The sequence below is a fragment of the Anguilla anguilla genome, chromosome 3 (assembly GCF_013347855.1).
Source record: "Anguilla anguilla isolate fAngAng1 chromosome 3, fAngAng1.pri, whole genome shotgun sequence".
Classification (NCBI taxonomy): Eukaryota; Metazoa; Chordata; class Actinopteri; order Anguilliformes; family Anguillidae; genus Anguilla; species Anguilla anguilla.
Window position 1 is genome coordinate 69849026 of NC_049203.1, and position 18881 is coordinate 69867906.

Here is an 18881-nt window from a genome sequence, read left to right on the forward strand (position 1 = left end):
TGCTGTAAATTTCAGGCCTGAAGACGCGGCGGGCGTGCAGTAAAGAGGACACACACATCCGTCTCAGCTGCGCCTGTAGATCAAGAACTACTAACGCTGAGTCACTGCTGCAAATGGCCCAGGTTGAACAAAGAAGTCAGATAAGCAGAAACAAACACGCCATCTTTCCTATTACACCGGTTCAGCCGGCTCCGATATTCAGCTTTATCACGACGCATTCAAATAAAACATCGCCATTAATCCAGACGACTTCTGCGCGAGGCTTATCGAGACTTGGGAGGACCGGCCTTAGCGGTATCTCCGTGGAAAATATTTTTAAATTACCTATAAAATTGTCAGCACCTGGGTTCTTTAAAAAAAAAACAAAAAAAAAAAACGGCAGTGCCAGATAATAACACGCTCTAAACTTTATGAAATAAGGCGGACGGTGGAGCCTGAGCCAGAAAACCTGAGGGATCGTATTTAAAGAAAAGCCAAGAAATCACCATCATTTCACACGACTGCGGGGGGAAGTCGCTGTCGCTGCCAATATTACTTAACACTCCCCCAGTGAAATGTAATAGCCCCAATACATTTCCATTTTGGGTCGGGGAGGGGGTGGTGGGATGGGGAGGGGGGGGAGGGGAGGGGGGGATTTGAGGCAATTCTGTGATATAAAGATTTCTTACGGCTTAGCCAATTATAGGCCCGGTTCATTCCGAATGCGGGGCTTAGGGCAGGGAGGGAGCCAGGGGATTGGCTTAGGGAGCCGGGGGATCGGAGGGTCTTCGCAGGGATTGTGGAGGCAGATCCACTCCGGAGGACTCCTGCCAGCTCAGCAGCCTGCGCGCTCCACTTAAGCACGTTACAGGGAGCGCGTCACAGCCCCATCATACGCGTCTCTGCCAGCGCACTGTACAGCATGAGAAATCAGCACTGTTCTGAAGAAAGAAAAAAAAAAAAATGCGCACACACACACACACACATATACACACACACATACACGCGTACACACACATGCACACATACATACACACACGCACACACACACATATATATATATACATACACACACATACACACACACACACACACAAGAGCCAGCAGATCTCCCCAGTGAAATGGGGCTTAGCTGGATTTGAGCCTGCAGCCCCTCTGCTATGCCCCAGAGACACAACCCTAACCCTGGGCTACGGAAGGCCTTCTGGCTTTCTGCTGACCTTCTCGGCCCAGGGCTTTCTGAAGGTGTAAGCAGCGTTTCTGAAATATTAATCTAATAATGGCCAACCAGAGAAGACAGAAACTCTCCACCCAACCCTCCTCCCTTTTTCTGCTCACTGTGATCGCGCTGTGGAAATTCCCACCAAGCAGCTTTTCTGAGACATGTCTGATCGACGATTGAAGACATACAGACTCCATAAAAGTAAATAATACTGTTCAGCTCGACAACACTGCTCAACATTTTAATAAACTGATAACAAGGGCTACTAAAACTGGAAAAGTAACAAGGTTTTGATGCAATTTGAAAATAACTACTTGTGTTAAACACACACACATACACACACACCAAAGGAAATCTGCACAGGTTTGAAGAACAGAATCATGTCGTTAAAGAGGTGTTTCCTGTGTTAAGAAACCCGTCAGTACCATTACACAACCGTTTAAACGACAATGTTGCCCTCAAGAAGCCCACTGGTCTTACATTATACATTCTTCTGCCTTTTCTTAAACGTTAAGACAATGCTGACGTGCACTCTCGTTATAAAAGTCACCTGACCTATCTGTCAGCGTGCGCTTGGTGTGGTCAGAGACGTCTCTAAGGACGACGTGAAGGAACTGGTTTTGTGGCTTGCCGGCCTGTGAACACTTGTCAGAAGACAAGAAGATTTATTTCAAAAGACATCAAGTCATGGGTTCAGTAATGATCTGGTGCTTCAAAAAAAAAAAACCTGGTTGTCTTCCACAAAACATATTTTTTTAAAGAGCTGGTGATTATGAGGTCACTAAAAAAATGGCAAAATTAAGTTAAACATGAGGTAAACACTCCAGCTTTCTGTGTAACTGGGGAACATGGCTACTCTTAAGCACAACATTGTGGTTAGACACTCTGGAACTGCTGGGGTTTGACCAATGGACTCTGACGGGAACAGTGTGTACAGCTCTCTGAAGGACTCTCCTTTGCATAACCAGGGAAAAGCTGGTAGCCTAGCAGTGTTCAAACGGACTGCAGCATTCCAGTAACTTTCACGAAACCAACCAAATCAGTTCAGGAACAGTTAGGCTAAATTAAACATAACAAAACCGCTTATCCTTAAAAACGCAATCTGCAAGATCAGATCAGTTTCACCTAGGCTACAGCTGGAAAGTATTACAACAAAGCCTGTGTCTACTAGGGGTAACTGCATCTGCGTTCAGACAGTATGTACAGACCATGATTATTGTAACACTAATTTTCACTCACCATGAAAAGATTTTATAGGCTAATTCAGGGTGACGTTTAGTTATTATTAAAGCTGCTCAGGAGACTTGGAAAGTTGGACAAGCATTTCTCTTAAATGACAACGACTAAAATTTTATTGGAAAATAATGAATAACAGAAGAAATGCTGCCAACGAAGTATGCATGATCGAATTACACAATATTGTGACATTTTAAATGTCCACATTGCCATTAGCACCACGTGCATTAAACCGGATAATCTATTATTTTCGGGGCTTTGGTTGGCCTTTGACCACAGAAGTATGCTACTGTGTCAGATCCAATATACCGAGTAAAAGAGCCGTTGGTGTTCCTCGTGGAAGTTGCCATACCTAAGCAAATTGGTTCTACACAGTTGCAAAGCGTTCAAGAGGGGCCAATATTAAATGTCAGGCTGTAGGCGAAAGCTTTTTCAGCGTGAGTATAAAGGATCCATTTGATTTCAGAGGGCTAGGGCGTTCTGAATGTGTCAGGATATCACGCACTCTGACGGAGCTGTTAATTTGTCTTATTGAGCACGCAATTATAACAACAAGCCTTACAGCATCACACCAAACACAGACGATCACGGGTGGCGCTATTTTCTTCGGGTGTCTTAGGGAAAAGGGACGGATGTTTTTTAAAGTGAAAGTAGGCTACCACAATAAGGCTTATTTGGTTTTACAACATAGAGTACCAGTACACTAAGCATTTTATGATACCATATAGGCCGGCTTATGTTCAGATTCTACAGTATATTCAACTAATGTCTAAAACGTTTAGAACAGTGCCTAGATGTCAAGATACACAATGTACAACAGCAAGTTAACATTCCCTTGATCAGGCTATGATAACTACTCGCACATGTCAGATTCACAAGTCAGGATGTTCTTTCAAATCTTCAAAAATGACAAACCATTAGACGAAATAATGATCCCCCCCCCCCCCCCCCCCTCAGGCATACATCGTAATGAGACATTGCGAAATAAATAACAAAGACACTCTTTGTTGGAGATGTCCGACTGTATTCTCTAGTGACAGCGCTGGCTATCTAATTAGAGCAATTAAGACCAAAATCTATGCAACAACGAGTGCCAATCACAGAGTTCTATTGCCGGTTATTACCACAAACAAAACAACTCACCTTTCTTATCCATTAACCACATGAACAGAAGCCACGGCGCAAACCCAACTGGACCCCACAGAACCAGCACGGCGATGTCTGTGTTTTCGAAGCCGTAAGCGTGTCTGGCAGAGTTCTGTATCGGACCCCATGTGTTCCACACCATTCCTTGCATAAACGCCAAAAGAGAAAACATTGCCAGGACCAGCCATCTTCTTCCATAGACTCGGCTGTAGGCAGGCTGTATGCTCGCCTCGGGCGGAACGGGGACAAGCAGGGGTTCCCTTTCGCCCTCCGTACTCGGTACGGCACCCATTTAACTTGCCAGGATCTTGAAGTTGAAGTTATACCTAAATGTTAAAAAAAAATTGTCAAAATGAGGTACTTCGGTAAAGTGTTAACTGTACAGAGGAACAAAAAACAACAACCGCTACCGCTGGTACGGTTGAAACTTTACTGCGCATGGGCAACAACGAGACGGAAATAGACGTCACTGTGAAACTGTAACTCTGTGTACCCCATTTTGGATTCAGGTTGCCTAGCAAGTGAGTTACTGTGCAACACGGCAAGAGCCAATATGGCTGAACTTGTACACAGCAACATTCTCAGTGAAAAAAATATCGAAGCACTCACGTGAGGTTTGTTTACAACAGGAGAAGGAACGTGTACTCAAAGTTGAATTGCAGGGATAGGGGCTTCATTCAAATATTGATGAGAATTTTGGTGAGATAACTTGAATTCCATCGGAAAAATAATCACCACAATAGATTTTACGTGTGTTTTTCAGAATTTGAGTGGGTATGACGTATATTATTTGCGACTCTTTGAGGTACGGACTTGCATGTTTCAGGAACAATAGGTGCGTTACCGCGTTTGTGACTGTCTTTTTAATTAGGAAAAAACATTCTAAGAAATGTTATATATACCTAACTGGCTAGCTACGCGGCTAGTAGCTACTAGGGTATCCCAACGGTATATTCTAGATAGTGATTCGGGATTGAATTTGTTTCTTTGTTCAATATATTATTTTAAAGTTAAACGGCTGCCCGTGAACAGCTTTTCGTAAGTCCACAGCTAGCAAGCAAACAGTGCCTACTGGATTAGATAGCCTATTTTAAATGTAGAATAAGTACTTAAATGCATTATTTACTTTGGCTGTTAGTTATCAGTCTCTCTAAATGCTGAATTTTAACCTACAGTAGAAATCCTACTTTTCACATTTGTTTATACAACTGGATACTTTTTGGTTCAGTTTGGCTGAATTGTATTGCTGAAATCCTCCACCTATTTTATAAACCAACAACCATGTGTTGCAGTACTATTTTCCCAGATATCATCACCATGCAGCTCCAAAAACTTAGAATTTATAAAGTGAAGCCATTCAGCCACCCAGAGCTGGCCTTGCAGAATGAACATCAGCCTACATAGCGGTGATGGTGCTTGCGTTCACACACTGTCCCGGTATGCAACAGTGTGCCGTCTTGGTCCTAACTCTACCCTCTTATGAATTGTAGACATGTCAGTGAAGCCCTTTACCCCAGAGGAGGCACGGGAGATTTTGGAATCTCTGCAGCAGCCCGTGGTCTTCTTCGGCATGGCTTCTGATTGGCCAGCACTAGACTGGAACGTAGAGCAGTTGTCACAAATCCTGGACCGGAAGGCGGTCCGATTTCGCATCGGAAAAAGACGAGAGGGAAAAAGTAAGAAGATTTTGAAATGACACCCACTGAGGTTAAAATGTATTTTTTTTTTTTCACAAGAGTGTTGGTCACAACCGTGGCAGAACATTTCATGTATAATGAAATGTACATGAAATGCGGGGGCGACATAGTCGGAGGGTTGCCGGTTTGATCCCCCACCCTGGGCTTGTCGAAGTGTCCCTGAGCAAGACACCTAACCCCTAATTTCTCCCAACGAGCTGATTGGTACCTTGCATGGCAGCCTCTCACCGTTGGTGTGTGAGTGTGTGTGTGTGTGTGAATGGGTGAATGAGAGGCATCGATTGTAAAGCGCTTTGTATTAAAGCGCTATATAAATGCAGTCCATTTACCATTTACAATATTTACAATTGGTAGGCTTACACAATGACCATAAATAATGTGCAGTGAAATTCATAATTAAATACAAACATTAATAGTACACAAATAAGTTTTGAATTAATTGTCGTTATAAACTTGGAGACAGACACACATATCCAAATCATAAGTTTTCTGTTTATTTTTTAAACTAAAAGGGAGGGTCAGGGAGTCAGGGAGTCAAGGCTAACTTTTTGCGTAAAACAAAGAGATGCAAAAGTAGTCTAACATTCGTTAGAAACACAAATTGTCCTAAATCCACTATGATAAACAAAACGGTTTAAGAGAGGCAGATGCTTGCATATAAAAAAGGGTCATCTTCTTGTCATGGAGTGATTGACACCTTGGATTGCTTCTGACTGGTCAAAAAAACTGACCCAACTGAAAATAGGTGTGAACACACATACACACACGCACACACACACACACACACAGACAGACAGACATTCACACCATAAATTGCTACCTCCCCCGACACCTGCTTCTTGTCTCTTTGAAGTTTCCCAGGGCCCGCAATGGCAAGTGGCGAATTTGAGGTTCCTGACCATGTTCGGACTCTAGCAGCTGTTTACGCGTCAGCAGTGCTGACAGGCTGTGAGCTGTGAGGTGCTGACGGGGCTTCAGTAATAAGTCTCATATCATATTCTGCACGATTCCGTTTGTCTGTTCACATTCTCCATTTTATTAGTTTAGTTTTGTAATGCAAACATGCAGACGAGATCGTCGCCGCCCGCGCATGACAACGAGGGGAGTTTCTCCAGGAAGGGAGCAGGCTAATTTAACTGCTAAATCCATTTTTTCCAGGTGTAATTTCTGACAGTAAAAAAAAAACCCTCTTGGACACAAGATGTAATTTAACACACTTCATTATAAAACTCATCGCCGGCTTCAGAAACTGACGCTCTGTCTTAACAATAGTCAATGAACTGGAAATCAGGCAGGAGATTTAATTGAAACTCGTAGCGGCGATAGAAAACTTATTCACTGCACAGATGCAGCCTTGTATCATTTTGATGTGTTCTGATTGTCTGTCGGCCTGCGGAATTAAATCAATTTACCAAAATCCTTCATTTATTGACAGTCGATTTGAGCCAGTTAATGTAATTCTCTGCAGTCCCTTTCAAAAACGTGACCTCTTTCGCTCTCTCTTGCTCTCTCTCTCTTTCTCCTCTCTCTCTCTTTGTCTCTCTCTCTCAAATTCAAATTTCAAATTCATGCCATATTTTGAGATACATTTTGCCAAAGCATACTAATCAATCAGAATAACAACAACAATGATGACAATGACCTCTCCCTCTCTCACTCCCCCCTCTCTCTCTCTCTCTCTCTCCTCCCTCCCTCCCTCTCTCTCTCTTCCCCTCTCCCCTCTCCCCTCTTCCTTCCTTGTTGGCGAAGCTCCTTTGTTTGAGACGCAGTGCTCTTACAGAGAGGCCACAGTGAGGGAGTTTCTGTGCTGGGCCAAAGGCCAGAGCAAGGCTGGCTCTGGGCCCTTCTGTGAGCTCCCCCTCTCCCACCACTGGGCCTACGCTGACTACAAGTACCTGGCCCTGCTGTTCGAGGACAAGCCCTCCATGTTTGAGGTACGCCTGTCTTTCACCATGTTTGAGGTACGCCTGTCTCTCTCCATGTTTGAGGTACGCCTGTCTCTCCATGTTTGAGGTAGGCCTCTCTCTCTCTCCATGTTTGAGGTAGGCCTGTCTCTCTCCATGTTTGAGGTAGGCCTGTCTCTCTCTCCATGTTTGAGGTAGGCCTGTCTCTCTCCATGTTTGAGGTAGGCCTCTCTCTCTCTCCATGTTTGAGGTAGGCCTCTGTCTCTCTCCATGTTTGAGGTAGGCCTGTCTCTCTGCTCCGCCTCCAGACGTCCCACCAGGGGACCTCTTTGGAGAAGAGCGCGTACATTCCAACCAACGTGTCTGTTTTATAGGAGAAGTTCACTTCCTGTTCACCTGCTCGATGACTTTTTTCCTGTTAACAGGAACTTGAAAGGTTGCGGTTTCTAGACCTGTCCCAGCTACACACCTCATGGAGAAAGAGCCCTCCTGGCTGTGTGAAGTGTTTCATCTGTCCGGTGTCGGAAACTGCATTGGTGAAGCCTGTTTAATTTAGCTAATTTCTATTTGTATATGGACCGTAAAGTCACCATCGGTTGCGAATTCAACACACAGACCACGTGCCTGTGTTTGATAAGAGCGATGGACCTTGTTATTACTGTGGAGGTTTTCTGCGCTCTGATTTGTGAGACGTTGAGTGTGTGGACGGACGGAGGTGTTCGGCTGGCGGGCGGCGGTCTCTGGTTGGCGGGTGACGGTCGCTGGTCGTCTGGCAGGGGGGGACCGGGCCCCCAGGGGAGCGTGACGGCCTCTCAGCCTGTTTGTTAAGCCCGGAATGGAGGCGAAGATGCAAAACGTTTCCATCTTCCTCCCTCCATCGGTCTTCACGCAGATTCCATCGGTTTATTGTCAGAAGGTTTTTATCTCCCAGTGTCTCGCTGCCAGCCCGCCGCCTCGCTTTCAGAGTTTATATTTCCACTCCAGGGCAGCCGTAAAGGCAGCCATTTTAGAATCCGGGGCTTGTGATGAACAGAGCGGACCTTAAAGTTTATCGCCTCTGTTTCATCACTTTGCAAGAAGTGATTCTGGGGTTTTTCCTCTTAAATCTCTCGCCTTCTCACCCTCTAAACAAAAGAAAGAAGGTTTTATTCATCCGTCACGGTTTGGTCTTCTTCAGTCAGTCATTTGGCTCTTACACTGGCCCTCGTCTGCCTCACACAAAGTATGAAGACGCAGAATTGAGCCATAACTGATAAGCGATGTTTAAAAGGTCATTTAAAGGACACCCAAAGCAAACAAAACATGCCTTTGGCTTGATTCCTTCTGCTGGGTTAACTCTAATCTGACCTTTGACCCTAGGGACCCGTGGGGCAGAGCACCGTGCACGTGACCTCATTCCACACTGCGAGAATGTGTCCCATGATGCATCACTCTCAAATTCATTCAAGTGCTGATGTTTACCTGGTGTAGCATTCATTTAAAACTGAAAACCAAATCAGTTCAGGTGTTTTCCCAGGTGCATATTACTTGACAGGACCAGTTTCTCCTGAAGCACTTACTTGATTATGATTATGATTTTATTTTTGTATTGATTATAATTTGCTTGCGTTCGCGGTGCAGAAAACATTGAATCGTGACAGGCTGTGTACCTGTAATCCCAGCTCTCTGCTTTTATTTAACTTTGCCGGGAACAATAATAAATGCTTATGAGTTGTGTGCCTCTTTGACAGCTCTGCTGAAACGCGACATTTTGGACGGGCGGACCAAGGTTCCCATGATGAATAGAGCCATTTAAAAGTTTCTGAAAGCCAGCATGACTCGGTTTATCATTCACAGTTCCCTGGATATAGTAATGATTCCATTATCCAGGGCGCTGGGCGCAATCCCTGAGGTTTTTATTTTTTTAAAAACTAAATTATTTTGACAGATTGATGACCCACCTGGGTTGTGTGTGGTCTACGGAAAGCAAACATTCTGCTAGTGACTTATTAATGTGCCTTCTAAAAGAGAAGTAGAGTAAGTAGTTTGACTAAGCGGTCGTCACCTTTCAGTGGTGCATGGTCATGAGGGTTTGCGGGTTCCAATCCGGCACATTGCGGCTGCCTGAAGAGGAAATGAAGCGCTTACAGAAGATATGACTGAAATGTAAAATATGAAGCGTGCAGCGTGTTTTTTCCGTGGTTGGCAGGGCGTGGCATGGTCGGACTTCGGGTACCCGGGTCGAAACGGGCGGGAGAGCACCCTCTGGATCGGCACGGCTGGCGCCAACACCCCGTGCCACCTGGACTCGTACGGGTGCAACCTGGTCCTACAGGTGCAAGGGAGGTAAGAGCCGTCAGCGCCACATCATGCAAAAAAAAAAAAAAAAAAAAAAAAAAAAAAAAAAAAAAAAACTGAAAAACGACGAGGCCAAGCCGTCCCTTTTCATCTGAAGCAAGCCTCGGTGATGGAGACTGCTGTGGTGAGGGGAGGGGTGCCCGGGTTCGAGCGAAACAAATTACCCGCGTTAGCGCCGAGGATAAAGGAGGCGCGAAGTCGCGCGCACAGTGGAAATGGCGGCTCAGTCGAGTGAGTTTTTTTCGGGGACAGTTCCCGGTAATGACCCCCGCCAGTCAGGACTTCTGAGTGGGTTTGCAGATTGCTCAACCCTTCAGACTGCGCGGGGACTTCTCTTTCCGGCTACTTTCAGTCACGGGAACGAAAGCGAGTCTGTCGCTCCCTCTCTCTCTCTGAAAGAGAAAGCGGTTTGTGCCGGGGTGCGTCTGAGAGGGAGCGAGCCGGAGATATGAACTGAAGTGCCGCTGAATGGCGCCGACGCTGCCATTGTTCAGTACAGGCTGTGCGGCGGCCTGACAAAGAAACGGCCTGTCTGAGCTGCCAGAGGCTCTCACACGCTCGCTCTTGTCCTTTTTAATTGGTCCGTTTCTCTCTCTCTCTCTCTTTTTTTATTTTTTTTCATGTGCGGCCATATTTAGCAGATGGATGCCATTATCCGTAGCGACTAGAGAGGAATTTCATACCTACAGATAAGTTCCTTTGTCTGCCTCACAGGAGGAGGTGCTGTTATTTTTGTTCCTTCTATAGAGCCCTCATTCGTTCCACCCGTTTATCTGAATACCATCTCGCTGCTTCAGAATGGGGACGCGAGCAGACGTCCTTCCGGTGTCGTGTGAAACGACTCACTCGTGAAAATAGGGATAGATGGTGGGAAGCGATCCACTTGTGACCAGCGCACGTATTCAGCGATGATTTTGAATACTTATCGCTGTCGGTTGGTGATAATGTGCTGCATATGAATGTGTGTATTGTATACTGAGGCCTGTCCTGCTAGCTGTGACCAAGGTACACTGTGATATCTCTCTCTCTCTTTCAGTGAAACCTGCAGGCAGGAGTTTTTTCCCCAGAATGCATCTTACTCTATTACATATGCATCTGTAGCCCTGGTCCTGGAGAGCTGCAGGGACGGCTGGTGTTTTGTTGTTATTTGGCACTGAATTAGTGAAAGCAGTTGTTTACACAGTAAACTCACCTGTTCAGGTTCCCTGAGTCTGAAACGGTGGCTGATTTTAGGGTAAAAATGAGAATCGGCGGACCCTGTAAAAGTGCAGGACCAGGGACCTGGACCCCTGTGTATGATGTACCCCTGAGCTGTGTATGCTACTGGAGTTCTAATGTAGCTGGCCTTGTTGCTTAGATTGAACAGCCCGCTTATATGGCTTACATTTTTAACCAATCAAAATTCTGCGGTTGTTTAACCTTTTCCCTGGGAGCCTCTTGGCTGATGCCTGATTCATATTCAGAATATGAAGTTATCCAGGAATTTTAAAAAAACATCCTTTTAAAAATGCACGACCCTGAAAGAGGACTTGGATGCCAGTGAGTATATACTGTCCGCTTGCGTTTGAAACCGCTCTCTTTAAGTGCAACTGTTCAACCCCAGAGAGAGAGAGAGAGGAGAATCCTGTGTCTCTCCCTATTCTGTAATTCTGTAATACAGAATATTGGTATTGTTAGGGTGCATCGCTGGGAGCTGTGCGGTGTTCCACTCTCAGACCTCTTTGCGTTTCTCGCTGAATCCACCTGAATGGGAATGAGGCGCTAAGTCCGCTGAGGCCTCGCTAGCCAGCGCGGGTTCACTCCACGCTCACCGCTAGTGCGCTAACCAGCGCGGGTTCACTCCACGCTCACTGCTAGTGCGCTAACCAGCGCGGGTTCACTCTGCACTCACCGCTAGTGCGCTAACCAGCGCGGGTTCACTCCACGCTCACCACTAGGGCGCTAACGAGTTCGCTCCGCGCTAACCATTACAGCCATTTAGCAAACGCTCTTATCCACACAACTTTTTACACATTTTTTTTTCTTTTTACATTGCATCCATTTATACAGCTGGATGTACACTGAAGCAATGCAGGTTAAGTACCTTGCTCAAGGGTACAACGGCAGTGTCCTACCCAGGAATCGAACCTTTCGGTTACAAGCTCAGTTCCCTACCCACTGTGCCACACTGCCGTGCTCCCCGCTAGTGTGCTAACGCTCTCATAAGCTGTCAGGCCACTGAAACATGTTCCTCATTTCATTCCAGGACCCCCGCTGTCTCTTTATGCGAAAATAAATCCTGCCAGGCCTCGTTTACTTCTGCACCGTGGAGTAGAGTCGACTAAACCGCGCTCCCGCTATTTACTGACATTTTCCATACAGTGTAACTCTAGTTATCGCCCCACGGGGGCCATTTTGTGTCTCCTAGTCGCGTAACGACTCAAACTTTCCCCTGCAGGAAAAGATGGCACCTGTTCCCCCCCGAGGACACGGGCTGCCTGTACCCCACCAGGGTCCCGTACGAGGAGTCCAGCGTGTTCAGCCGGGTCAGCGTGACGCGCCCCGACCTCCAGCGCTTCCCCGCCTTCTCCGGAGCCAGAGCCCACACGGTCACGCTGGAGCCCGGGCAGGTGAGAACCGCGCGGAGAAACACACCTGCGTCTACCGGTAACAACAGAGGAGAAACACACCTGCGTCTACCTGTAACAACAGAGGAGAAACACACCTGCGTCTACCGGTAACAACAGAGGAGAAACACACCTGCGTCTACCGTTAACAACAGAGGAGAAACACACCTGCGTCTACCGGTAACAACCGAGGAGAAACACACCTGCGTCTACCGGCAATGTCAGAGGAGAGACACCTGTGTCCCTCAGTCACCTGCTTCCATAGGTAAAAAAACAGCACACAGATACCTGCTTTTACAGGTAACGACAGAGGAGAAACAGCAGTGTCACTCAGTCACCTGCTCCCTCAGGTAAAAAAGTGGAAAAGCACCTACAGTGTGACACCCTTCCATTCAGGGTGAAAGAGTCTTAACAAAGACTGCTCTAAATCTCTACAGGGTTTTAACCCTTTAATGTGTGAGGTCACAAACGTGCGATTAGAATGTTCTTAACTGAACATTCTAATGCTGATGTCACAATCACTACTCAGTTCAATTCAATAAACTTTATTTGTCCCCCGAGGAGCTGGTAACTGAAAGCAGTGGAGTTCCAAAACACTGACTTACAATTTTGAAAAAAAAACATTCCAGAAAACCTGCACTTCAAATTGCTAAAGAAAACCTGTCTACCTGGATGCCAAGACTCAACCTGACAGTTAAAGTGGGACGCGAGGTACGTTTGCCTCCTGAATGTCCGATGGCATCTTTAACACGCATCCAAAATAGATCTGTCAAAGTGCTCAGCAAGAATAAGCTGTCTACTGCATGCTGCCATTTTCTTTAATTAGTCCTCTCCAGTGCTGGTACTCTCTTCCCCTTCAATTAATCAGAAGGACTGATAGCCTTTGCCATTATATATTTCCGGAGCTTAGCAACGTTATGAATGGGATTTAAATTATGCACTAAAATGTGAAGTGTGCCATAGATCAGAGTAGAAGTATTTTATTTTTCTGAAAGCAGAGAATGGATGTGCTGCTTCGCCTGGGAAGCATCGTTTTGAGCGGCATGACAAATCAGACTCTTGCACATGAGAGCTGTACACCTGCTGGTGTAGATCTGCTACCCGGTCTGACCTGATGCACATGAGAGCTGTACACCTGCTGGTGTAGATCTGCTACCCGGTCTGACCTGATGCACATGAGAGCTGTGCACCTGCTGGTGTAGATCTGCTACCCGGTCTGACCTGATGCACATGAGAGCTGTACACCTGCTGGTGTAGATCTGCTACCCGGTCTGACCTGATGCACATGAGAGCTGTACACCTGCTGGTGTAGATCTGCTACCCGGTCTGACCTGATGCACATGAGAGCTGTACACCTGCTGGTGTAGATCTGCTACCCGGTCTGACCTGTTGCACATGAGAGCTGTACACCTGCTGGTGTAGATCTGCTACCCGGTCTGACCTGTTGAAACTGCTGTAAAGTGGCTCAAAATGAAGGCGATGCTGGTAAACTGGTTGAAGAACGCCGCCATTTTGCTGGAGGTCAGAGCCGTGTGAAGTCAGAGTTTAATTATTTTAATCGTTTATCCTCATTTATCAGCGTTTATCCTCGTTTATCAGTGTTTATCCTCGTTTATCAGCGTTTCGGCTGCATTTCCTGATGAAGGTAACGCTCATTAGAGGAGCATTTCATCCTCCTGGCCACTCTTTTAGCACGGAGTTCTTTTAGCGCCCGCTAACGAAACGGAAGGCTCGGCTCGCGTGCTGATTTACCCCCTCACCCCCCCACCCCCTCACCGCCTCACCCCCTCACCCTCGCCACCACACCCCCCCTCACCCCCCCGGCCCAGACTGGATTAAAGTCTGTGCCACCCTGGCGTTGGCGTAAATCCTGGAGCCCGGTCCGTGCGGCGCACGCTCCACTTCCTTTAGCGGCCGCTACATCCAGAGCAGCGCCAGGAAGAGCGAGCGGCTCTGAGCGGGAGTCTGCACGGCTCCACGCTTCTGTTAAACGAGCCGCCTTTCGCCAGCACTTCCAGCACGGCCCTTTACAAATCCAGAATTCATCGCTCGTCAGCGCGTCTGATTGGTCGGTTTCTCCGACAGGCGTTTGGAAATCGATCGTTTGTTCATTGCGAATCTGGCGGGGTGATTTTATGAGTTATTAGTCTGCAATCAGTCACGATGTCTCGGTGAAGTCCAGGTGCCGTGTGCAGGCTTGTGATGTGTTTCCTCTAAATGGGGACAGTGACAGTGAGGCGCAGTGTCAGCGCTCTTGTGCAGAGATGCTGGGGCATAAACGGGCTGTATAATGTTTATTGCCGGGCGATCGTGTCACAGGACCGCAGTGGAAACTGCGTGACGGTGTCATGCGCATGTCCGGTGACTTTCGCTGGCTCTCTCCCTGCGGAAGGAGTGTCCCTGTGTGGCTCGAACCCGGGTCTGCGTGAGAGAGGCCTGTGGCTTTGGTGATTATGTCACTCTGAAGACGGTCTGTAGCCGCGGGCGCCGTTCCGGAGGAAGTGCTACTGTGGGCTCACATTTTAACAGGAAATGGCTCCCACTGATTAAGGCTGTGGGCCTGGTGATGTTTTCCATCATAGCAACAAGAGCAAGAACAGGAAGTAAAGGTGCGTGTGCACGTGCGAGATTGCGTTCTGCATGTGTGGTATTAAAACAGTTTCCGTGGTCGCACAAAATGTCCTGATTTTTAACCGGTCGCCAATCGAACCCTCCCCATATTGAACTGTGACCTTCAGTGACCTTCTGGGGGCCACACAAACCTGGCTATCGCTAATGGAAACAGAACATACTGATAACGTACATTATCAAGATATTGCAGCACTTCAAAATATACAGGCAAATGTACACATTGCTGCATTCAGGTATTGCCATACATTTAACATATACTCTTCTGTGACATATATTTATCAATATATTCTAGATCATGCTATGTATTTAAATGCTAAGTCCACATATTTCAGGCATATTGCCGTGTAATTCAGTTTCAGCACGGGACAGTAAGAGCGGGTGTCCTGTGGTGTGCACACAGCCCAGCGCGTTGATTAGTGCAGTTCTTGGAAAAGCTTATCTGCGTGCCCTTTTGTTAGGAGTGCAGCCGGCACTACGGACAGAGAGAAGCCCAGAGTGCGTGAAAGGGCCCAGCACACACAGGAGAGCAGCAGCGATAAAGAGATTTAACAGCTGCGACACGGTGGCGCAGACTGTAGGGAACACGCGCTGCTTCTACCATCCAGTTTTATTTCACCCCTTTGAAGAGTAGGCTTTTTTTTGGAATGTTTTCTTTTTCTGTTCAGAATTCCGTCAGTGTCAGTGTCAGAGTTCTAGAACACAAGTCAGTGTTCTAGAACTCCGCTGCTTTCAGTCACCGGCAGCGATTGTGACATCAGCATTAGAATGTTCAGTTAAAGATGCTCCAATCACACATTTGTGATCAAACACCTTAAAGGGCTAACGCTCACATGGCAGTCTTGCGTAAGAAGACTGAAAAGCACGTACATTTATAGTATGAATATACTTTTAAGCACATATTTAAAACTATATTAAGTAGGCTATATTAAAAACACATACACTGTTAAATCTGTGCCTTTAAAGTCTGGTGACTTCCTCCCTCAGTTTGTGGTTTGGGTGTCAGGAGTTGTGTACTGTGTCCTCAAATTCCTTTCAGATTTAAACTTTACAAATCAAACAACATATACAGCATTTTATCGTCTTATCAGGCTTGCAGCTTTTTTAAAAAACTGAACGTCAATTCCCAGTGCAGTGGGAGCAGGCGATAGTTTAGTTTGGCTAAATCCTGTAATAATTAATGCTGGGTTAACTGATCAAAAAAGAACGGTCTGTGTGACTAACCTGCTCCAGCGTGCGGTCGAGCAGCCACTGGAAAAGTCACTGCTGCCATCTAATGGCAAATAACACCTGAGCAGAGCAGCGTTAGTGTGCGCTCGTGCACGTGCATGTTCCTGTGTGCACTCGTGCACGTGCGTGTGCCTGTGTGTGCTCGTGCACGTGCGTGTTCCTGTGTGCGCTCGTGCACGTGTGTGTTCCTGTGTGCGCTCATGCACGTGCGTGTTCCTGTGTGCGCTTGTGCACGTGTGTTTGTGTGAGAGGTGTGTGTGTAGAAGCGTCGCGTGTGAAGGGGGTTTGTGTCTCGTGTGCCATGTGTCTCTACACTCTGCTTGTGTGTGTGTGTGTGTGTGTGTGTGTGAACTCCTCACCTGTCCCCTCCCAGCTCTAAGCCCCTCCCCTGTCCCCTCTCAGCTCTAAACCCCCTCTCCTGTCCCCTCCCAGCTCTAAGCCCCTCCCCTGTCCCCTCGTCCCCACGCAGGTGCTGTTCGTCCCCCGGCACTGGTGGCATTATGTGGAGTCGCTCGACCCGCTGACCGTCAGCGTCAACTCCTGGATGGAGCTGGTAACCCCCCGCCACATCGCCAGCGCACACTTACCATAGAGTGCTTACCATAGAGGGCTTACCACAGAGCACTTACCATAGAGCGCTTACTGTAGAGCCCTTACCATAGAGCGCTTACTATAGAGCCCTTACCATAGAGCGCTTACCATAGAGCCCTTACCATAGAGCACTTACTATAGAGCGCTTACCATAGAGCCCTTACTATAGAGCACTTACCATAGAGCGCTTACTATAGAGCGCTTACTATAGAGCCCTTACCATAGAGCGCTTACTATAGAGCACTTACCATAGAGCGCTTACTATAGAGCACTTACCATAGAGCGCTTACCATAGAGCACTTACCATAGAGCCCTGTTGCTTAGTGCTCTTAAAGCCCTTCCCATGATGCATTGGGTTTTACAGTTAATGCAGCGCTCCTTAAACTGTGGGTCGGGATCCAGATTGGGCTGCAGGAGTGTATGAGGCGGGTCGGGATCCAGATTGGGCTGCAGGAGTGTATGAGGCGGGTCGGGATCCAGATTGGGCTGTGTATGAGGTGGGTCGGGATCCAGATTGGGCTGCAGGAGTGTATGAGGCGGGTCGGGATCCAGATTGGGTCGCGGGAGTGTATGAGTTGGGTCGGGATCCAGATTGGGTCGCGGGAGTGTATGAGGTGGGTCGGGATCCAGATTGGGCCGCGGGAGTGTATGAGGTGGGTCGGGATCCAGATTGGGTCGCGGGAGTGTATGAGGTGGGTCGGGATCCAGATTGGGCCGCGGGAGTGTATGAGGTTGGTTGCGGAATGAGTCTGCAGCGCACTAGGCCATGCTGCTACGTTTATTTGACAGGCCCTTGAAAGGTACTAAATTTCTCCCTCGGGTCCCCACATTAAAAAGTGTTTCTAATTCGGATCCCGATATTTAAAATTTTAAGGAGCGCTGCAGTAATGAACAGACCCTCGGCTCCGGGACGTTCCCGTCAGGACGATTTGTGGCAGGTGCTCGGTTTCGCACGGCGGTGAGGTAATAAGGGCAGCCGTCCCAGGGGAGGGGGGATGAGATGATTAAACACACCGCCTCAGAACCGCCTTTCGGTAAAAGCTAAAAGCGGCAATCAGTTACCTTACTGTTCCCCGGGCTCACGGAGTGCTGCTCAGCCAGCTTCAATAATGACCCTTTACTGTGTCCTCCTGTAAGAATGTCTCTCACCTGGAGGGCCTGGGTTGAACCCCTGGAGGCCCTTGAAGGTATTGTAGAGGGTCTCTGGCCAGGCTTGATATGCAATGACCATACATAGATTTGGGAAAACATTTCAAAATTAAACCTTTTTAAAATATATTATCTGTATAATATATTATATATACAACCCTTTTTCATTTATAATGGGGGTCATCTGGATGCCTTTGAGCCTGGCTGCGGGTCCCTGGATCAGAACAGATTGAAACATCTGATCCGGAGGATTAGAAAGTAACTAAATGGACAGTGACAAAGCTCCCAAAAAGACCACAGTGCTTCTTACATCATTTCCTGTCTGGCACAGGAAGTGGACGACGAAGCGCGGGTTGCGGAGGCTGTCACCAGGACCGTCGTCTGCGCCCTGAAGACCACGCCCGGCGCTGACAACGGCGACGCCTGGCTCAACCCCACCGAGGTACGAGAGTCTCGCGTCTGAGACCTGCGTGACAGATCTGCAGCGTGGGCCCCAGCAGGTAGCAGTGTAGCTGCGCGTGACGTTGAAGGTGCTGTGTTCTGGTGTTGCAGGGCGTGGTCACGTCACATGACGAGAACCTGCAGTACCTGAACCTGGCCATGCGGGCGTGTGCCGAGAAGCAGGGGGGTACCCCGCACGAATCCCCGCCACCGCCGCCGCCACCCGCCACAGCCAACGCCCGGGCGGGGAAGCGGGACGCCAAGGGGCAGCCCAAACGCGGAACGGGCCCCCACCCCGCCCTCAGCGCCCCCTTCGGGCCCCACCTCGTCCCCGTGCCCCCCAGCGCCCAGCGGTTTGAGGAACGAGGGGACCCCCACCCCGAATCCTGCCCTTCCACAGACTCCGCCCCCGAGCCCCCCCGCAGCTGTGACCGAAAGGCCGCGGACTCGCCAAGGGGTGGGGGATCCCAGGAGGCGGGCCCGAGGGGCGGGGAGCACAGACCCATCTCCACCAATGACCTGCTGGAGTGCCTGGTTCATCCAGAGGTCGTCGCCATGGTGACCAAGCTCCTCTTGAGCAGACAGAGCACGCATCGCGGTTTTGTGTGAACGTTGGACCTCAAACGCACGTTTGAATCCGCTCCAAAATGTCAGAAACTTTTGTTAAAAAACAAGTGAAAAATCAGCCTTGGATGATTCAGAAATAAGAAGCTGC

At 48.0% G+C, this 18881-nt stretch overlaps 2 protein-coding genes across 5 annotated transcripts in view; one reads left to right on the plus strand and one right to left on the minus strand.

Moving 5' to 3' along the window:
* Positions 1-4025, minus strand: part of slc49a4 (solute carrier family 49 member 4) — a 37765-nt gene extending 33740 nt beyond the window's left edge. The window contains exon 1 of the mRNA XM_035408871.1: positions 3581-4025. Coding sequence (XP_035264762.1) covers positions 3581-3875 — 295 coding nt within the window. The 5' untranslated portion in view covers positions 3876-4025. The remainder of the gene's footprint in view (positions 1-3580) is intronic.
* Positions 4026-4173: 148 nt separating this feature from the next.
* Positions 4174-18851, plus strand: hspbap1 (hspb associated protein 1). 4 transcript variants are annotated; one of them, XM_035408872.1, is made up of 8 exons: positions 4174-4282; positions 5074-5259; positions 7030-7214; positions 9373-9509; positions 11959-12130; positions 16455-16538; positions 18057-18167; positions 18278-18851. In XM_035408872.1, the coding sequence occupies exons 2-8, from the start codon at positions 5076-5078 to the stop codon at positions 18773-18775; spliced, it is 1371 nt and encodes a 456-aa protein (XP_035264763.1). In that variant the 5' UTR covers positions 4174-4282; positions 5074-5075; the 3' UTR covers positions 18776-18851. The 4 variants fall into 4 exon arrangements, with proteins under 4 accessions (XP_035264763.1, XP_035264766.1, XP_035264764.1 ...); XM_035408875.1 differs by having other exon boundaries at positions 4176-4197; XM_035408873.1 differs by having other exon boundaries at positions 4207-4418.
* Positions 18852-18881: the final 30 nt, after the last annotated feature.

Coding starts and splice junctions, on each gene's coding strand:
- hspbap1 (XM_035408872.1), top strand. CDS start 5,076: ATGTCAGTGAAGCCCTTTACCCCAGAGGAGGCACGGGAGATTTTGGAA. Junction 12,131..16,454: donor TCACGCTGGAGCCCGGGCAG/GTGAGAACCGCG, acceptor GTCCCCACGCAG/GTGCTGTTCGTCCCCCGGCA. Junction 18,168..18,277: donor CCTGGCTCAACCCCACCGAG/GTACGAGAGTCT, acceptor CTGGTGTTGCAG/GGCGTGGTCACGTCACATGA.